The sequence below is a fragment of the Miscanthus floridulus genome, chromosome 10, assembly GCF_019320115.1.
Source record: "Miscanthus floridulus cultivar M001 chromosome 10, ASM1932011v1, whole genome shotgun sequence".
In the NCBI taxonomy this organism is placed as follows: domain Eukaryota; kingdom Viridiplantae; phylum Streptophyta; class Magnoliopsida; order Poales; family Poaceae; genus Miscanthus; species Miscanthus floridulus.
In genome coordinates, this window is record NC_089589.1 from 140,494,755 (window position 1) to 140,516,089 (window position 21,335).

A 21,335-nucleotide genomic window follows, 5' to 3' on the forward strand; every position below is an offset into this window, starting at 1 on the left:
CCACCATTTGACAAAAATTGATACTTATGTCATTTGGTCATGAGAATATAGTTTTGCACTTTGAAATGGAAAATTTTGGTTTTCATTTTTTTCTAAAATTGTGTAATGCAAGTTTTCAAACGGATTTATTTTTTATTTTTTGGTCAATTGAAATGTCTAAGTTTTTTTTATAATGTTTTAAGTATCATATCAGTATCAGACGATGCTTTTGCGAATGGGCCTTAGCCCTCGGCCGCACAATCCCAATACGATGGCTGCTAGGCACACCGGTGCGGCTTGCAGGAACGTCCTCTTCGCCACCTGACATTTATATGAGAGCTCTTTCAAGCCTCCTTTATCTGTTGCTCTGTAATTTTTCTATGCAATATTATAATTATAATAAATAAAAACAATTATAGGATTGTAAAAAAATAAATATTAATGATGATATACTTGAGCTCAATCATTTAAAATTTTGACCAGGTATTTGATTGGAATATTGATTTTTTTAATATTTTCACAGTAGTACTAAAGTAGTAGTATTTTTTTTTTAATATAGCAGGTATCCCATAGAGAATGTTTCTCTGCTCGATGGCAGTAAACTTCGAAGACTAATATTGTGTTAAGCTGGTATCCCAGCAAATTAAACGTACTTGTTTTTTCAGTAAAGAAGATCCAAAATTAAGGTCTTTGATCTAAATAGGGTGCCACTGAACACATGCTATATCATTCGTCATGAGGAAAGCTAAAACTTCATGAAGAAGAGGCATCTTCTGCTACCCATGCCGTGTGGGCAAAGAGGACACGGCCCATCCATCCTTGCAGAAGCCATTGGCCATCCTGGCTAATCATAAAGTCTTTGTGGTAATGCTTCGTGACCTCGTCTTCCACTGCCTTTACAATGCATGATTTTAGTGGCAGCTGCCTTAGGCCTGCCCGTTGGTTTCTTGTCTGCCATTGTGTATATTTCTCAGGGCGTTCCACTCGGTCCATGCCTTCGCATGAAATGTCATTAAAAACATAATGTCCAAAGAGGACTTGCTCTAGCACCGATCGAGATTTACTCTCCCTTGGGATGGTTCTGTCCAACATGTCAAATATTGCCATGTAATAGAAGAGCATCTCCCGAAACCGTGACAAGAAGCAGCAGGAACCATACGAACGATTCAAAACGCTCTGGATGAATACATCTGGCCTCATCTTCTTGATGTTATTGAGAACAGTATCCCTAGGGCTTGGAGAATCGAAGAATATGCTTTCTTCCATCAATATGCTAAAACTGAAGAGGTCACTCACGACAAGCACCTCATCAACGTCTGTGTGCAAGTCCATGATGGAAATATCCTCCCAGTTTCTCATGATTGCGTGGAACTTGAACGAAGGGAAGCCAAGCTCATGGGCACATTTCATGAGCCGGCACTCTATTTTCTCAATCTGGTCACTTGGGTAGTATGCAGGCTTGGGGCGGGTTATGGCGGTGAACTTCACCTCCGGCGGGCCGCCTTGTTTACTTGCTAGCAAGCGGAGCAAGCCTGCCCATTGGAACCCGTAACGCATACCATAATCCACAATATGCAACCTGCTCTTACCCACCATGGCCTGCATGATGGTCATTGTTGAAAAAATGAATGTCACATTGAGGAAGCAACAAGCTTTAGTGTAAAGGTTAAAGGCCTCGAGGAACTCCACCACTGAGGGGTGCTCTAACATAAGCAACTGCCAAATCTTCCTCCCTTTGCCCCCTATGCGTGCCTCTAGCCCCTTGGTGAAACAATGAGCTAGCCGTTGGGTGGCATCCCCTGTTGCCGAAGCATGTTGCTTGATTTGCATCAGTAGCTCATGTGCTCTCATGTGATCGCCCTCTGCTAGCGCCTGCGCACAAGACATCAACAATGTGCCTATGTCGACCACATTGTTCCTCGCCGATTTGATCCTCCAACTCTTCTTGTTTCTTTTATCTGCGCCATTATTGTCCAAGGTGACACGTTCCATGCGCGTGATGCATGCCTCATAGGCATGCAACATCATTTTGTCAAGCATCTCGTTGCCACATTTCTCCTCTGGCTCCTTGATCATCATCATAGCTTTGCTGGTACTTCTTACCTCCTCCTCTAGAAGGTGATCCCTGTTACACATTTTCTTGATCCTACTACCAATAACGTTGCTTTCCCTGATTTGATTCCCCTGCTCATCCTTTGTCAAGTTGTTGTCTTTGGGCAAGAACATGTTGGCCTCTTCCATGCACTCCAAGGACGATGCCCCCACCACATATGTACCGTTGGATAAGGGCAAACTAATCCCTCTTTCACCACCATGGCCTTCATGCAAAAAATCTTTGGGCCCCTCCCTATTGTTGGTGTATGTGTTAGCGTCGAAGGAAAGGGAGCGGAGGATTTGCACAAAGGGCTGCTGCACCTGGAGTAGCGCAGGGTGATCAGTGAGGTTATTATCGCCATTGTCGTCCTCCATGAGCATGCGTGCGATGTAAGGGAGCATCATGGCATTAGGAACATGATGCTGGCCCTCGCTGCTGCCATTGGGCTTCTGGCGAAGGTCAGGAAAGACATGTGGGGATGCTGGTGGCTGCTCCGTGAGATCCTTGATGAAGAATTTCTCCGGTGTGGTGGCCATGGTGATCAAATGGTAGTGGGGCTTGGCAGTTGGCACAATATAGCATTTGGTTAACATATAGCATACTGAGATATATAGACTTTTGGCTAATGATTCCTACAGGCAGGAGTGCAAAAGACGATGGCTGGCTGTAACCCCAATGCTGCTTGGACGATGGAGACGATGGCTAGCGATATTTCCAATGCTGCTTGGATAATGGTTGCAAAATTAAGCTAGCTATACGTACACAGGACACATCAAAAACAATATTTTGGAAAGATCATAGTAACAAGCCCTATTTCTTTTACCTTGTCAAAATGACAAAGCAAGAAGAAATAGTCGTTTGATGCAAAACATATTTAAATAAACTTCCACAGGCTAACGTAAAGTAATATATAGTGAACGGGAAAACAGAGAAATAGAGGAGCAGAGTTTGTACGCAAGCAGTAAACAGCTTTGCTTGGTGTTTATATAATTGTTTGCAAATGTGACAGAAAATGAAGACTATAGAGCTCGCCTGAAAAGAGACGCCATGAAAGGAACCGCTTTCCTAGTGCCATGCACCGATGCAAAAGATATTTTATCTGTTGCAACGATCCCTTTGTGGTGTTTATACCATTGGCCTGTTTGGTAGAACGGTCAAAAAAGTGATTTTCAAATAAAAAAAGTAGCAGTCAAACCCAGTTTCGGCATTTTAGTAGAAATTGGTGCCATGGGGAAAAAAATTAAATGTGTCCAGAAAAAACTGTAAAAAACATACTGTTTGGCTTTTGGTCTCAACTTATTTTGGCTCTATACAACATACATATGCTGTACCAAACAGGCTCATTATCACATATATATTATCATTATCTTGATACAAGACTAAGGGAAAAACATTAACTGCATGTACAGGAAAACATTAGATCCTAGTGCAGTGTATTGGTGTGGCTTTGTATGGGCTCTTCTTCTCCTATTTTTTTCTTAGTATAAGGATACCTAGCTCCTTCGTGTGTAAGTACAAAAAAAACTAGTTTAGAGTTTTTAAGCTAAGGTCATTTTTATATATATTCAAGAAAATTTTATGATATATGCTCTGAGTGAGCAAAATGCCCAATCACCAGTATCCACAGTTCCACATGTACGTGTACCTCACCAGTATCCACAGTTCCACATGGTGATCAATGGTAGTGGGGCTTGGCAGTTGCACATAGCATTTGGTTAACATATATCATACTGTGATATATATATATATAAGGAAAATTATTTTCTACTCCCAGGGAGTAGTTATTCCCATGTGTATATCTCTAGATTTTAGACGTATATGGGCCGACGAAGTGTATGTAGATGGAGTATATCATTATACTAGACCATCTAGGGTACTATGTATGACAAGATGTATGTATACTTAGAGTATATGGTTATACTTACTTTATATGCTACTATCATAGTATTATATAATATATTAAAAAATATATGCTCTTTTGAATTTTTTTCATATAGTAAAGATCTGGAGTATCTTAATATTAATGTTAGTATGTTAACATACTCAAACTGATAAATGAATATGTACGTATACGCAACGTGATTTATTGATTATGGGAGTAATTACTCTCGAGAGTATATAAAATGCACCATATATATATATATATATATAGAGAGAGAGAGAGAGAGAGAGAGAGTATATTCAGTAGCCAGCTACAAAATAAGTTATTCTGTAGCCACCTCTATTTACAATAATTTTATATACTAATTTATGATAATGTCAATATATATTTACGATAATTAGGTTACTATAACACATGGGAATATTTACCATAACGTTATAGTAAATCACTTAGTAAGGAGTTACTATAATATCGTAAATTAATATAGTAATTATCGTAACTCAAAGTGGCTATAGAATAAGTTATTTTGTAGCCAGGTAGTGGTATATATATATATATATATATATATATAGAAAAGGTCTACTTAACCCCCACCTTTCATACTTGGTCTACTTCACCCCCAACTATGAAACCGTCTGTTTTACCCCCTGAACTTTCTAAAATCGTCTATTTTACCCCCTGGGCGGTTTTCAGCGGCGGCTGCTACAGTAACAGCGGGGGTCTGCTACAGTAACTGTGCGTTTGCTACAGTGTCGGTGGTTTTGAATTTTCTTTTTTTTATTTTCGGTGAATTTTTGAAAAATCATAGTAAATCATAGAAAAATCATAAAATGAAAAATCTAATTTTATTGGACTCCACATGAGCAGATCTACATAGTGAATATATAATACGGTATGCTTTAGTACAAATTTTTTTTGTAGCTTTAGATTAATTGGAAAATCCAATTTTGTCTGTAATTAATTAGAATTTATCTATAACTAAGTTATACATAGTCCAATGAGTACGAAATTTTTACTATAGTTCAAGCATACAATAATTAGCGTACCATAAAAATTTCACCACAATTGGACCATAGAAGCTGCAGCTATGAATTATTCCAATTAATTACAGACAAAATTAGATTTTCCAATTAATCTAAGGCTACAGTAAAAATTTTGTCTGTAATTAATTGGAATAATTCATAGCTGCAGCTTCTAAAAATTTTGTACTAAAGCATACCGTATTATATATTCACTATGTAGATCTACTCATGTGGAGTCCAACAAAATTAGATTTTTTTATTTTATGATTTACTGTAGCAAATACGTTGTTACTGTATCAACCCGCTGTTACTGTAGCGAAGCCGCTGTCAAAAAACTGCCCGGGGGGTAAAATAGACGCTTTGAAAAATTCAGGGGTAAAACAGATGGTTTCATAATTAGGGGGTGAAGTAGACCAGTATGAAAGGTGGGGGGTTAAGTAGACTTTTTCATATATATATATATATAGACACACACAGAGAGAGAAATTAGGAGTGCAAAATATGCTTGATATACACACACATAGTAATTATCGTAAAAAAAAAGAAAAATATATATATATAGACACACACAGGCAGGAGTGCAAAAGACAATGGCTGGCTGTAACCCCGATTGCTGCTTGGACGATGGAGACGAGGGCTAGCGATATTTCCAATGCTGCTTGGATAATGGTATCAAAAGCTAGCTTAGGTATACGTACACAGGACACATCAAAAATGATGTTTTGGAAAGATCAAAGTAACAAGCCCTATTTCTTTTACCTTGTGAAAATGACAAAGCAAGAAGATACAGTCGTTTGATGCAAAACATATTTAAATGAGCTTCCACAGGAAAACGTGTAAAGTAATAGTGAACAGGAAAACAGAGAAATAGAATAGCAAAGTTTGTACGCAAGCAGTAAACCGCTTTGCTAGTTGTTTATATAATTGTTTGGAAATGTGAAAGAAAATGAAGCACGTACATGAAATGCCAATATTCAAGAAGAGAATATTGTGCTATGCAACATTTGTTTTTTTTTTTTAGAACAGCTATGCAACATTTGTTAGTATACAAAATGAGTCAGCCCAGATCAGCTATGAGACTATTGAGCTCTGCTGGAAAGAGACGCCATGAAAGGAACCGCTTTCCCACTGCCACGCACCGATGCAAAAGATATTTTATTTGTTGCAACGATCCCTTCGCGGTGTTTACAATACTTTTTGCCATGTTTGCTAGAACAGTCAAAAAAATGTTTTTTTTAAAATAAAATAAAAATAGCGGTCAAAATAAGCTGGTCTGACCTAATTTCTGTGTTTTAGTATAAATAGGTGCCCTGGAAAAAACGTGGATAGAAAAAAAAGATGTAAGAAACATACCGTTTGGCTTTTGGTCTCAACTTATTTTGGCTATAAATAACTTATGTATAAGCTTTACCAAACAAGCCCATTATCACATATGTTATAATTATCTCCATACAAGGCTGTCGGAAAAACATTAACTGTATGTACAGGAAAACATTAGTTTGAACATGGACTGATTTCTAGTAGGGATCGTTTGTTTCTCCATCAAAGACGTGTCTTTTCTGTTTTAGATCCTAGAGGTGTTGTATTGGTGTGGCTTTCTTTCGGCTCTTGTTCTCCTATTTTTTTCTTAGTATAATGATATATGTAGCTCTCCTTCACGTTTGAGAAAGAAAAAAAAAGAAAAACATATATTAGTTCAGAGTTTGTTAGATCATTTTTATATATGTTCAATAAACGAAGGTAAAGACTTATTACAGGCCGGCCGTTTTATTTCCCATTCGCATGCACACCCTCCAGCCCGCACACCCACCCGACACGCTCGGGAACAAGATCCTCTGAAGTCGAGCAAAATGACTTGTCTCTGCAGTCACTGATCTAAACCATCCGATTTCTATCCTACCGTGAGTCAAGCAAACGAACCAATCTCACAGGCCTGTAACCAGGCCCATATCAGCCCAATTGCTAGCGTCCACTGATTCGACTCCGCCGTCCTCTTCCTCCCAGGTCTGAAGGGTCGGCGACTCGGCGTTCCCCTTCCCGCTCCCCTCGGAGGTCCTCGCCGGCGCTCCCCTCGGAGGTCCTCGCCAGCGCCTCCAGTTCCAGCACCACCAGGCAAACCGCCCCTTCCTATCCTCTCCTCCTCCCTCCGCCGCGGCTCCTCCAGCTGGTGGTTCTCCAACGGCAACACCCATGGAAGAGACAGCACCACCGCCACCACGAGCAGCAGGGCGACGAGGAGGAGGTGGTGGTCCGACCCCGACGGCAGCCAAGAAGACTACGGTTCCTCTTCTCTAGAGGAGGAGGAATACTATTATGATTACGAGGATGACGCTGCGTTCCCCGGATTTGGTGGTGCCGGGGAGCTGTTCGACGAGCCCTGGTTCTCCAAGGTCTGCTACATACATATTGTATAGAATTTTTGTTCCTGTATTTTTTCCCCTTTCTTTCTGGTAGGCTCTGTCATTATGCCATCAATAATTTCAATTTTCTTTTTGAAAACATAACTTCAATTTTCTTGCGTGCTCTGGACAGTGAGCGTATAATGGGATTGGGATCATAGATCCTTTGCCAATCATTCTGAGTTACATTTAAAAATGCTTGAAATTAAATCAAATCATCCTTCTTCTTCTTTTTCTGGTATTAAATCAAGCAACAATATATTTCTTTTGCCTAGTATATCTAAACCAAATCTCTACTTATAATTCTCTAATTTGGAACTTAACTGATCACTACAATCAATTAGCCCAGACTCATCAGCTTCTGTTCCTGCTGCTTTTCATTTCATCACTAATTTAGCATGCATATCAGATCAGTACTGTAATAAAATCAATGAATGAATAACTGTGCTTCGTTGTTGTCGTAGTGACTGATCAATGGCCTGCTGCTTTCTATACTTGTGGCCTAGGTATTTAAGATGTACGGATTCCTGCTACCGGTGATGCTTGTGTCCATGTTTGCTGCAACGGGGACAAAGGCCTTTCTAATGGCCATGGCGTTCCCGCTCGGTCAGTCGGCCATATCATTTTTGCTTGACGCTGTATGGGGAAGGAGAAAAGGCAACCACCACTACTGGAGACTGTGTAGTCACCGAGTGCCCCGACAATTACCGAGTGTCAAAAGTCGGGGCACTCGGAAAAAAGTGATTACCGAGTGCCAACACTCGGAAAACATAAACACCCGGTAGTCAACCGCTTTACCGAGTCAGCACACTCGGTATACTCAGACACTCGGTAAAACCACAAGTTTACCGAAGGGGTACACTCGGTAAAAACGGTCACTCGGTATTGACGTGCCACGTCACCTAGGATAGCAACCGTGCCCAAACGGCGTCAAGGCATGACATGTTTACCGAGTGTTATGATCATACACTCGGCAAACATGAAAATTTTACCGAGTGTTGGGCCAATACACTCGGTAAACACTATCTTTTACCGAGTGTATTTGCCCAACACTCGGTAAAATTCAACCAAATTTCTTGTTTTTCCCTTCATTCTTTTTCCTCTATCCACATATGATATTTAGTACTCCATTCCAAAATATGGTGTTTATTTCGATTTATTTACTATATTTCACAAAATTTTCATTCTTTATGAAAATTAGGAACATATCGTGTGAATTTAATTGTAATAATTAAAATCGAACTCGATAAATCACAAGATTGGAAGAATTAACATTCAAGCATACATCTATGTTATAGAAAAAATTTCATAACGTTTTGGAAGTATTTTTACATTCGTCGCTGCCGAACCGGTACATCTCCCAAAGGGACGCTAAACATTCAAAATGACGAGTAGGATTTCTATTAAGAGTGAAATTCAACATTATGATTTGAACTTGGAATTTTTTAGATAGTAAATAGATGACATGAAATAGTTCATGTGAAAGTTTGGTGAATTTTAGGATTAAATTGGCATTTTTTCTTTTTTGTTTTGCATGAAATAATGGATACTTTTACCGAGTGTGACCTCAAACACTCGGTAAAGGTTAGCCACGGCCCACCTGCCTGCCATGCTTATGTTTACCGAGTGCCGTAGATCGGGGCACTCGGTAAACATGTACCAGGGCTGCGGTGCTTGAGTTTACCGAGTGCCGTACATCTAGGCACTCGGTAAACAGAAGCATTCAACAAGCCGTTTCTCCCTCAAATCGTTTCCTACTTTCACACACACACCGCACACGCCTCCCCACCGCCGCGGCCGCCTCCTCCCCTCCACCACCGCCGCCACCGGGCGGTCCCCCACAGCCGCCGCCACCGGAGAGACGGAGAGAGAGAGAGACGGAGAGAGAGACAGCGGCACCGGCGCACCGGACGACGATCCCCTCCGCCGATGCCGCCCCGTGCTCCCTCCTTCGCTCCCGTTCCCGCGAGGTGGGGTGGGGTGGGGTGGGCCCCAGCAGCAGCGGCGACGGCGAGCACTCTCTCCCCTCCCCTGACCGCGGCCTCCCCTTCCGTACGTGCTCCCGCCGCACCGGTGGCGACAAGGGACCCCTGCCTGCTCCCGTCGACGCCAGGTACCTGCCCTGTTGCCCACCTCTCCCCTCCGTCTGGTGGCGCCGTGATGCAACTAGTATTAGTAGATGGCTGCAAACATCATGGCGCCGTGATGCTTTTCATTTGATTGAGTGTCCTTTTTTTCTAAGTAGGTCATGATTTGTTCAACCTGAATGTAAGGAACCTTTGTTTACAACTACATGACACAACTGATATATGTTCACCACTAAGGCCTGATTTGATCAAAACAAAGGACAGGTGGGGAAATTTTAGAGGATTGGAACTATAGGAAAATTTCTTGGAGAGAGGTGGACCACAAAGACCGGGGTTTCCAATGTATATGGATGCCTGGTTATCAAGCACCTGTAGCTGATTCCCAGACGGTATTTGTCCTGACAAATTGTTGTAAGACAAATTCAAGTGGCTGAGTGCGCTTAGAGATGATACGCTCTTAGGGATTTCTCCAGAAAGCCCATTACGTGATAGATCCAAAGATTCCAGCGACTGTAAGGCACCGATATTCATTGGGATTGTCCCGCTTAGATCATTCCAAGAAAGGTTTAAGCTTGTCAGTGCAGTAAGTGCACTAATTTCTTCAGGAATATGCCCTGTTAAGCTGTTGCAAGACAGATCCAAATTTACCATAAACCTGATTCCAGTTGTAAATTCAAGTTGCTGCCCTTTAGTGACAACTGATAAACTATCATTGTACAACGTGCTCATGTGAATGAACTCATTAGGCCCAAATCTCATCCCTCCAGAAAATGACAATCCATAGTAGACGACAACATTTGAAAGTGACAATCCATAGTAGACGACATCTGAAAGTGAGCCATTGCCAGCAGGAATGTGGGACATGGCCTCCAAATTCACAAGTGACGTGGGGATCATCCCTGAGAAATTGTTAGAAGCTAGGTCTAAAAACTGAAGATCTTTCATCTTGCTAAGCTCGAAAGGGATGTCACCAGTGAACATATTTGAACGTAACCTCAGAAATGCTAAGGACGACAATTTCTCTCCTATCCATGTCGGTAAGCTCCCAGAAAACTGATTAAATGCAAGATCAAGAAATATTAGGCGCTGGCATTTTTGGAGAAAAAGAGGGAATGGTCCTGAAAGACTGTTGTCATATAAGTTGAGCATAAAGATTTCTGAAATCATCGGCAAGCTTGGGTTGGAACTTGAAGACCCATTACTGGTAGATGTGTTCCCTTCTTCTGAACTGTCCCAGCAATTAGGAAATGGACCTTGCAGTAGATTTCCTGATAGATCTACAAATTGTAAGTACTTCAATTTGCAAAAGGAATTTGGAATTGTACCAGACAACGAATTTTTGAAGAGAAGAAGTGATTCTAATGCCGTAGCTCCAAAATCAAGTGGTAGTGGCCCTGATATATTGTTTCTTGATAGGTCAAGATACATTAAATTTTTTGAAAACTTTGGAAGACCACCTTCTAAAAGATTCATACTGAAATCCATTTGCTCCAATAATCCAAAAGCACGAACGAGTTGGGAATGGCTATGCACAAAAAATCTATGACAGTACAATAATGCCAGCTTTCTTTCTGGTGCCAGTGGCATCACTCACTGAGGCCAGTTAATTAATTATTCAGCTCATCACATCCGGAGAGGCCTAAGCTCAATTAACCTGAAGCTTGCAAGCACTACTAGTAGTATAGCAGTAGTACTTACGGCTTGTACAGAGCAGTCAAATTAAGGATACGATGAGCACAATTCGCAACAAGAAAAGGCTGCCCTTATCTACTGCCATTTTTTCTTCTAACTTGAAACCTTGACAAGTTTGACAACTATATATATATATATATATATAGTTAGAGCTAAACAGCTTGTTCGTTTGAGGCCGAAACTTAAACGAAACACACACACACGCTACTGTACTGTGCCATCACGTTCCAGCGTGCACGGAGCTTTGTAAATAAATTTGTATACTACTGCTACTACTAAACCACCTAGCGAAAGTAGGTAGGTGCTGGTGTGGTGTGTCGATTAGCTACTAGTGTTGCTGCTTTATTATCTGCATTATTATCGCAATCGAGACGGGGCACTAGAGAAAGAGAAAAGATTTAACTGTTTGCCTGTCTTTGTTAGACTGTATTTTTCCTGCACTAATTGGAACATAAACCTTTAGGTGATGAACAAAAGCTTTACCTATAGAAAGGTGTTGTTAGGATACACATAGATATTCCACATATATATTACTAGTTTTTTAGAGTTCCAGGGACAAAGCCCTAGTCCATTGCATTGCATCAGGACCAGTAAATTCAGCGTTATTACAGCATAATCAAAGTGCATGCCCTCTGGCTGAACATCCAGTACAAAACGTTGAGCAATGCCATAGAGTTAAGCATCTGCGAGTTTCAGACTGGCTTTTGTTTTCCTCGCAAAGTTGACATCTGCACAATATTGCAGGAATCCACATCCTCTGTTGATGTTGTATTCTTATTTTTACTGGAGGAATTGATCTTATTTCCAGTTTTATTGCTCTAAACTGCAATATCGTCTATATGTTAGGATGGATGACCGTCAGTGGATGTACACGGGCTATCAGAAGAGGGGTCAATACACAAATGAATGGATTGAGAAGGCCAATGATTTCATGACGAAGGCATTTGCAAACGGACGGCGACATGCCTGGTGTCCCTGTAGGAAGTGTAAGAACAAGGCAATGAAAACATATGAGGAGATGAGTAAAGATCTTGTCAACAATGGATTTGTAGAGAACTATACCCGGTGGACCATGCATGGTGAACGCCATCGTGCGAGAGAAGAGGTCGTGAGACAACGGATCGAGGAGTTTGATTCTGAAGCCGGGGTGGCAGAAATGTTAAATGACCATGACATGGCTTTCGATGAAGGAAGTGCAGAGCAGGAGCCAGAGCAAACTGCAAAGGCGTTTTACGCCATGTTGGATGCGGCACAACAACCCCTTCACGGGCGCACCAATGTTTCTAAACTGGATGCCATTGCACGTCTAATGGCTGTGAAGTCGCAGTTTAGCTGGAGTAGAGAATCCTTCGATCAACTGTTGACAGTAGTTGGCACCCTACTTCCGGATGATCACGTTCTGCCAAAGAACACGTATGAGTCAAATAAAATCCTTCGTGCACTCAAGATGTCGTACGAGCAGATACATGCTTGTCCGAACGGATGCATCTTATTCAGGGGAGAACATGCTGACGATAAGTACTGTCCGAAGTGTAAGGCATCTAGGTACATTGAGTTAGAATCTGGTGATGGTCGGAAGACGCAAACAAAAGTCGGCGCAAAGATCCTGAGGTACCTTCCTTTCATACCGAGGATCCAACGACTTTTCATGAGCGAGGAATCCGCAAAACAGATGACGTGGCACAAAACTGGACACCGATACACTGACAAGATGATACATCCGTCCGATGGTGAATCATGGAAAAGCTTCGATCGGAAGCATACCGACAAAGCTGACGAGGCTCGTAATGTACGCATTGCACTGGCAACTGATGGGTTCAATCCTTATGGTATGGGTTCTTCACCATACACATGTTGGCCCGTATTTGTCATCCCTCTCAACCTCCCACCTGGCGTCGCCTTTCAACGGCAAAATATTTTCTTGTCACTTATAATTCCAGGACACCCGGGGGCTAATATGAGTGTGTACATGGAGCCTTTGATAGACGATTTGGTCCGTGCATGGGACGAAGGGGTAGTGACATACGACCGATTCACAAAGACAAACTTCAGAATGCATATTTGGTACCATTATTCCATGCATGACTTCCTGGCTTATGGGTTATTTTGTGGCTGGTGTGTTCACACGAAGATGCCATGCCCGATATGCAAGTCAGCTGTGGAGTTCTTTCGGTTGGAGAAGGGGGGCAAGTTTTCTTCGTTTGACAAACATCGACAATTCCTCCCTCTTGACCACCCATTCAGGAGAGACAAGAAGAACTTTCGAAAAGGTGTCACAGTGGAAGACTCTGCACCGGAAATGATGACAGGTGCCCAGGTTCTTGAGATGTTAGATGGTCTTGTGGTCGACAATAAAAAGGGGGGCTTCGTGGGATACGGAAAAGAGCATGCCTGGACACACAAGTCGTGCTTGTGGAAGCTTCCTTACTTTAAGGACCTCCTTCTTCCACATAACATTGATGTAATGCACACTGAAAAGAATTTCGCCGAGGCGGTCCTTCACACAATCATGGACTGGGAAAAGTCAAAGGACAATGTCAAGGCTAGATTGGATCAAGCAACGCTGTACGATAGACCAAAGCTAAACATGTTGCCTCCCTTACGCGGGAAGTCATGGAAGAAGCCTAAGGCCGACTTCGTCCTAACGAGGGCCCAAAAGAAAGAAGTTCTTCAATGGTTCCAATCGTTGATGTTCCCTAACGGGTATGCAGCGAATTGGAGGAGGGGTGTGAACTTAAGTACCATGAGAATCACAGGGCTGAAGAGTCATGATTACCACATATGGATTGAGCGCCTTCTTCCGGTGATGGTTCGTGGCTATTTCCCTGATCACATCTGGCGAGTGATGGCAGAGTTGAGCATGTTCTTCCGCAAGCTATGTGCTAAGGAGATATCTCGGACCGAGATTGAAGAAATGGAAAGAATGGCCCCGGTGTTGCTCTGTAAGTTGGAGAAGATCTTTCCCCTCGGCTTCTTCAATCCGATGCAACATTTGCTCTTGCACCTACCATATGAGGCAAAAATGGGGGGCCCTGTGCATGCCCGTTGGTGCTATCTAATTGAGCGATGCCTAAAGGTTCTTAGAACAAAATGCAAAAATAAATGCAAAATTGAAGCTTCCTGTGCAGAGGCATCCATTGTGGAGGAGGTGTCATACTTCACAACAAGATACTATGCCGACAACCTTCCTAACGTGCATAATCCACCCCCTCGTTACAATGCTGCCGACAATCAGTCGACCCTCAGCCTTTTCCGAGGGCAACTCGGAAGTGCAAGTGAACCTACCTTGAAGATGTTGAGCCTAGAAGAGTGGCGCTCTATCCAGCTGTATGTGTTGCGGAACCTTGAAGAGGTTGGCCCGTACATTGCGTAAGTTTTACACAAACTTGTTTCTTTTCTTGTCAGTATTTCGCATGCACCCATCCAACCCTCTTGTTAACGTCCGTTACAGCAAATTTGTTCTCCTCTACCATCGTCCATCACGGAGGGAACCCACCGAAGCGGAAGTTGAAACCCTTCTAAGACATGGCGCGGGAGAACGAAATCCCACTTTTATTTGTTGGTTCAAGGAGGAGGTACTGTTCAATTTCATTTGTTGTTTGTACTTAACTCTCAACTTGAAAAATATATAACGAATCATCCTACTTGAACTAGCAGGCCAAAACTGACATGTCTATGAGTGCCGAGTTGAGGCAAGTTGCCAATGGATTTGAATTTAGGGTCAAGTCATTCTCTGTGTACGATGTCAATGGATATCGCTTTCACACAACTCGGCATGAGCAGAGTCGGCCGAATCGAAGAACCACAAATACCGGTGTTTTCACGCCAGGCACAGATGGGTTGGACTACTATGGAATAATTGAAGAAATATACAAACTCAAGTTTCCTGGTTGTGTACCTCTTCATCCTGTCATATTCAAATGCCATTGGTTTGATCCCAAAGAAGTGATAAAGACCCCTGAGCTTGGGTTAGTCGAAGTTCTAAAGTCATCCGTCTTGTTAGGAGACGACGTGTACATTGTGGCCCAACAGGCCACGCAAGTTTATTATCTCTCATACCCGTGCCAAACCAAAGACCGTCTTAAGGCGTATGATGTTGTGTACAAGGTATCGCCGCATGGTAAAGTACCCGTCCCAAACGATGATGATTATAACATCGATGCAAACACATATGACGGAGAGTTCTTTCAAGAAGAAGGATTAGAAGGGAGTTTTGAGATTGTCTTAGATGTAGATCTCGCAATGGAAGTAGACAATGATACGATCATTGTTGATGGGGATGATGGAGAGGAGGTTCACAACGTGAAGGACTTGTTATTACTTGAGCAACACCATTCAGGCAGTGTCGCTAGTGATGAGACTTTGAGAGACGATCATAATTACGTCGATAATAGCGATGATGAGATTTTTGGCCCACCTATCGATGATCTTGATGATTATTTCTAGTACATGTAAGATCTGTAGTACTTATGGCAATTTTATACATGTATGATACATTTACTTATTTTGCATCTCTTTTATACATGTATGATATATTTACTTATTTTGCATCTCTTTTATACATGTATGATACATTTACTTATTTTGCATCTCTTTTATACATGTATGATACATTTACTTTTGTATATGCGTACTGATAGTTTATTCCTTTTGTTGCAGGTGATTGATGGTGGGCGGTGGAATCAGGAAGCTTAGGTCGGTTATGACCTTACTGGCTGGTGGCGAGGGGTCCAGCCAGGGTGGAGGAGGAGGGCGTGCACAGACTGAGGGTGGAGGGCGTGCCCAGGGAGGAGGATGACGACGACGAGGGCGTGCCCAGGGAGGTGGAGCCCAGGATGGAGGAGGAGCCCAGGGTGGAGGAGGAGGACGGCGACGACGAGGGCATCGAGAGCCGACACCTCCTCCACAGGACGACGACCACGAGTTCGTAGCGGCCACGGAGGAGGATGAGGAGGAGGAGGAGACCAGGGAGGAGATAGCGGAGGCGGTGGAGGAGGCACGGAGGGAGGATGCTTCCGAGCGGGTTGAGCGCGAGGAGGATGCCGACTTGGTGGCAGAGGAAAATGGGGTGCTTACGGTTTGGCTGCGAGGGTCGTCGCGCCTCCCAGACTTACCCATACAGAGACGGCCAGTGATTCGACCATCCGGAACTAAGTAAGTAATTTTTGCATGTTAACACTAATTCACATGTTTTTAAGTTATAACAGAAACTAATATTCAATCTCAATAACTTTGTGCAGGGATTGGGAAATGGTGATCCCAGGGAGTCACTCTCGCCGAGTAAACGGGATCCTGGGTCTTCTGTGTAGGGCAAACTACCCCGGGATGGTGAGGATCGATGGTGTTGTGCAGCCCGCCATGAAGTGGTCCCACTGGCACGCCGCCAGCGATCAGACTGATCGAGCTGGCAGGTGTTATAACAGCAAGGCCGACCGGGTGATGAAAGAGCTGTGGGTACGTGTTCATCGCACTATGCTGATAATAACATCACATTAATTGTATATTACTGACTGTATTTGCTTGTAGGATTACTACACCTTGGCGGAGGGAGTACGTAGGGAGGACGCGGATGACGTGGTGAACAGAGTCTGTGTTCACCGAGTGCAGGACCTCTTCTACGAGACAAAGCTCCTGTGCAGAAGAATTTACCATGCCCGCAGAGGAAACAGAGTCACCAGAGCGCATGCAGTGCACCTGCCCCTAACTAAGGAGCAATACTTGACGGTAAACATGAGATTACATCGTCTGTGATTAATTGCACTGAAATTGATTTATGATTTGTCATGTGCTCGTGTACGTGCAGGTGCCTCCTGCTTGGTGTGCGGGGATGGACAACTGCTGGGAGGCCATTGTGGACACGTGGTTGAGTGAGGAGTACGAGCAATATCACGCCGTACGCTCACGTTGCCGTGCGATGATGCAGGGTTCCTCGCACAAATAAGGGCCCACTACCCTCAAGGAATATGCAGCCAGATATGTACGCGGATTTCATTTCGTTGTTGCTACGCTAACTTCTGAATGCATAATATCTTATTGTTGTGCTTCTTCCTGCAGACGCGGTTCCACCCCGGCCAGGAGTGCGCCTCGTTCAAGGCATATGCCTTGGCACACAAGGGCAAGGCAAAGGACCCCGACCTCGTCTACAACCCGGAGGACCCGCCTGAGGCATACAGTAACCTGAGCGTGCACAGTCGCCTCAGCGAGTACACGGCGATGGCGAGAGAGATCCATGGGCCAGAATTTGATCCGAGCACCGCTGACCTTGAGGGTGACATCGTCATGAGGTTGGGACCAGGTAAGCCACACGGGAGGTACTATATGGGCAACAGCACCACAGACATGGCCAACACTCAGACACTCGCCCAGATTAGAGCCCGGAGCACGAGTTCGAGCCCGGCCATACGCCCACGCTCACAGCCCCAGGTGGTAGCACTCCAGGTTAGTTCTGTTGCATTCGTTGTCCATTCATTTTCTACCCATTCTTTATTTGCATTCTAACTATGTGATAAATAATTGTAGGCCCAGATTGAAGCCCTGCAGGAGTCACAGCAGGCCTCACAGAGCCAGTTTCAGGCCCTCCAGCTATCGCACCAGGCCGAGTTGGCACAGGAGAGGGCGCGAGTGCAGGCCCAACTTGAGGCCTTCCAGCAGTCGCAGAAGGCCTGGTACGAGTACATGGCCAGCTTTTCTCAGAGCATGGGCCAGCCTCCACCGCCTCCGCCGCCGCCGATGATACCGTTGGTGCCTCCACCTCCGCGCGACGGCACTCCTGTGAGTCACTCTTCATCTTGAAAGGCTTTTTCAGTTCAGATTGTGCTACAGTCAACACTATCATGTTAGAACCTAGAAGAGAGTAGGATACATACATGTATAAGTTAGATTATTAGTAATATTGTTCAGACCTTGAAAGGCATCATGTTAGGTTCTACATGAGTACATAGGTGTTTGCCCAATTCATGTTCAGTCTACTCGACCATGTGTGACGATATCTTGCACATAGAGGAGAACTAAACAGCAACTAACTTGATATGTGTTATCTATTATATGCCTATATATTGATGTCACTGTTAACTGGTCTTTCGAAGGAATATTTGAATTTGGCATACTACCTTATGATTAATTGACAAATATGTTTATTTTCTTTTGCTCCCTCATTCCAGGGACCTTCTACAGCTGGATCGAACAACGATCAAGACTTGGACTTGTCTCCGTTTCTCGGTAGGGCTCCGACCATGTGACAGGACCATGTTTCACTTGTTTGTATGTTGAACTTAGAAGTGGGTTGAACTTTGTGGACTTTGGACATGTTGATGGTGTTTGTGGACTTTGCATTGTGCTTGTGACATTTGTCGTAGCTATATGTTGGTTATAATGAGTGGATGTGACATTTGTGGACATATATGTGATATATATTGTCTATCTGTTGGTAACTGTGATATTCTGTTATAATTGTTGTTAATTGTGGCTGGATATGCACTGAAACAAACAAAAAAAATACTGTAGACAAGTTTTACCGAGTGTAACACTCGGTAATGGTGATGTTTACCGAGTGTTACACTCGGTAAAACAGAGAACAGAACCAAATTGGTTCTGATTCTGTTAATTTTGCCGAGTGTGCCATTTTTTACCGAGTGCCACGACCCCACTTGGATATATGTGCCATTTTTTACCGAGTGCCACGACCCCACTCGGATATATGTGCCATTTTTTACCGAGTGGAACACTCGGTAAACTATATTAGGAAAAAATATTTGCGGAATTGTTTTAATCATGAAAATGGTTATCTGTTTACCGAGTGCTATGTCTAACACTCGGTAAACGACGCCGTTAACGGCAAGCTTGGGGACTGACGACCGTCACGTCGTAGTTGTTTACCGAGTGCCAGCGTAGCACTCGGTAAAATTTATTCTCCGAGTGCCCCGTTAGTTGACACTCGGTAAACTAACTTTACCGAGTCGTTGTTTACCGAGTCATGTTTACCGAGTGTGGCACTCGGTACAAAATTTACCGAGTGTTTATCCATATTTGCCGAGTGTTTATCACACTCGGTAATTAATCAGTATCCCGTAGTGCACGACGACAGGTGGAGGAGACGAGTCCAAGAGGAAGAAGAGAAAGATTACCCTGAGGACACCACCGACTTTGCAACAGGTGGGCGAGGCAACAGATACAGCGGCGGCGGCAACGGCAGTGGCTATTATGAGGGGAGGAGAGGGAGGCAGAGCTACCAGTCAAGGGTTTCTAACGATTTTGCTGATGCTGCCGCAACCGCTGTTGGAGCTGATGATAACACCAAGAGCAGCAGCAGTGGAGATGGCTGGGGAGCCAGCAAAAGCAGTGGCGGATATGGAGGATGGGATGTGCTTCTGGACAACAACACTGCTGCTGCCCAGGAGGCGAAGAGGAGCAGCAACTCATTCTCAGCTGGCAACACTAGTTACAGCACGAAATCGCGGCCTTCAGCGACTGGGGAGGAAGATGCGGATTATGCTGCCGCTGCTGCCGGTCGTGGAAGAGTGGATCAGTGGACTGTAAAAGACTAGTGATGGAAGGATACTGTAATTGCTATCAGTTCTGTAAAGGGAATCCCTTCTGTAAATTGTTCAAGTGCTAGCAAACAATTTGTGACTATAGAAGACGTAAATATCGCCATTGTGTTGTAAATTGATTTGGAATGCTATTGTGAATGCAATGCACAAAAGATGTCACTTGTTACTGCAATTTCATATGTCTGCACAAAAGATGTTGCTGGTTACTGCAATTTCATCAAGATGCACAAAATGATGCATATTACTGGAAGCTCCATTTGGCTGATTACACTTAAACCACAAAACCAAAACTATCTGAACACCATCTGTCATTGCAGGACAAATGCAAAGGGGACATAATCTGTACTACTAGAATTCATCAATAACGCCATCTGTCATTGCTCCCTGAAAAATAAAACAAAAATAATTCAATATAATGACCATGTATGATTCAGAGGAAAAATATATTACTTTGTAATATTACCATCAATAGTTGAGAGAAACTATTGATGACTGTGTATGATTCAGAGATCTCTTCCTGAGGTAAAGATGGATGGTTCAGGCATGTATTTTGTAGTGTTGCGCCATCATCGACTGACACTTTTGTAGTCTGTTGCTCCTGATCAGATAGAAGAGAATCAAATAGTTAAATACAATTGAAACTTTTTGTAGCGAATACAGTTAGAGAGAATCTGATATATTTTGTGTTGTTAAATACCTTTGAACATTTTTCTTTTTTCTTGTCACAAACCTTCGAACTTTTCTTTTTCTTGTCACACACCTTTGTACTGTTTTCTTTTTTGTTACCTCCCTTTTTTGTACACTTGCGCTTCTTGTCAAGCCAAGTTCTTTTGCGCTTCAAGGTTTTTGTTTCCACCTCCTTTTTCTTTAGGCTTGCTGTACTCAACAATTCATTAGGCAGAGTAACATTGGTGGGAGCGATGATGGGATCCATAGGGCTTGTAACACCATTCATTTCTTCTTCAACTTGCTTGCTGAGCATATCCAGTGTGTTGTTTACTAATAAGGTGCATTTTGGATGGCTGGCAGCTCGATATGCCAAATTGAGAAATTTGCGAGCCATATCTTTGTAGCGAAGCATATCATCTAATTTTGAATTCTCTATTATGTCTCGGCCATCTCTTCAGTACATATTGTGTGGGAAGTGATTTGATATTCATCAAATCAAGGACTTTTAAAGCATGGCCACATAGTATTCCGATTTTATTGAATTGCCCACAGCTGCATGTACTGATCTGTTCTAATGGATCACCAATAACTTTGTACTCCTTCTCAAAGGTAAAATTTTCATCTAGACTCCCAATTGCTACAAGATATTCATTTGTGCCTTCCAATGTTCTAGTGCATGCTACCATTGACCTCTCATACTCACCTTGAAAAGCTTCAAAAGTATGTGGTGTGTACAGCTTGCTAGCTTGGATTAACATAGGTGTCCTCATTTTGATTCTAGGTAATTTTTTTCTTGATTCAAATTCAGATTGCAGTTCTTTCTTTCTTTTATATTCCACAACCCTTTCAAAATGCTTAAGAAATCGGATTATATCAAAATCAGATTTGAAATGTCGCTTCAGGTCACTATTCAGACTCTCACTGAGTTGTGTACTTCTCATCCCTAATGTGAACACATCCT

The 21,335-nt window shown here is 43.0% G+C and overlaps 2 protein-coding genes and 2 long non-coding RNA genes across 4 annotated transcripts; 2 read left to right on the plus strand and 2 right to left on the minus strand.

Annotated features, from left to right (window-relative positions):
• Positions 1-732: 732 nt before the first annotated feature.
• Positions 733-2,667, minus strand: LOC136489833 (scarecrow-like protein 34). The gene has a single exon (XM_066486368.1). The coding sequence runs from the start codon at positions 2,665-2,667 to the stop codon at positions 733-735; it is 1,935 nt and encodes a 644-aa protein (XP_066342465.1).
• Positions 2,668-9,623: 6,956 nt separating this feature from the next.
• On the minus strand, positions 9,624-10,782 carry LOC136489834 (receptor-like protein EIX2). The gene has a single exon (XM_066486369.1). It carries the CDS (start codon positions 10,629-10,631, stop codon positions 9,624-9,626), a length of 1,008 nt encoding a protein of 335 aa, XP_066342466.1. The 5' UTR covers positions 10,632-10,782.
• Positions 10,783-14,291: 3,509 nt separating this feature from the next.
• Positions 14,292-15,225, plus strand: LOC136485881 (uncharacterized). Its single transcript, XR_010766603.1, has 3 exons — positions 14,292-14,525; positions 14,608-14,731; positions 14,814-15,225. It is a non-coding gene; the product is annotated as an uncharacterized lncRNA (long non-coding RNA).
• Positions 15,226-16,841: 1,616 nt separating this feature from the next.
• On the plus strand, positions 16,842-17,409 carry LOC136485882 (uncharacterized). The gene is made up of 3 exons (XR_010766604.1): positions 16,842-16,880; positions 16,960-17,133; positions 17,211-17,409. It is a non-coding gene; the product is annotated as an uncharacterized lncRNA (long non-coding RNA).
• Positions 17,410-21,335: the final 3,926 nt, after the last annotated feature.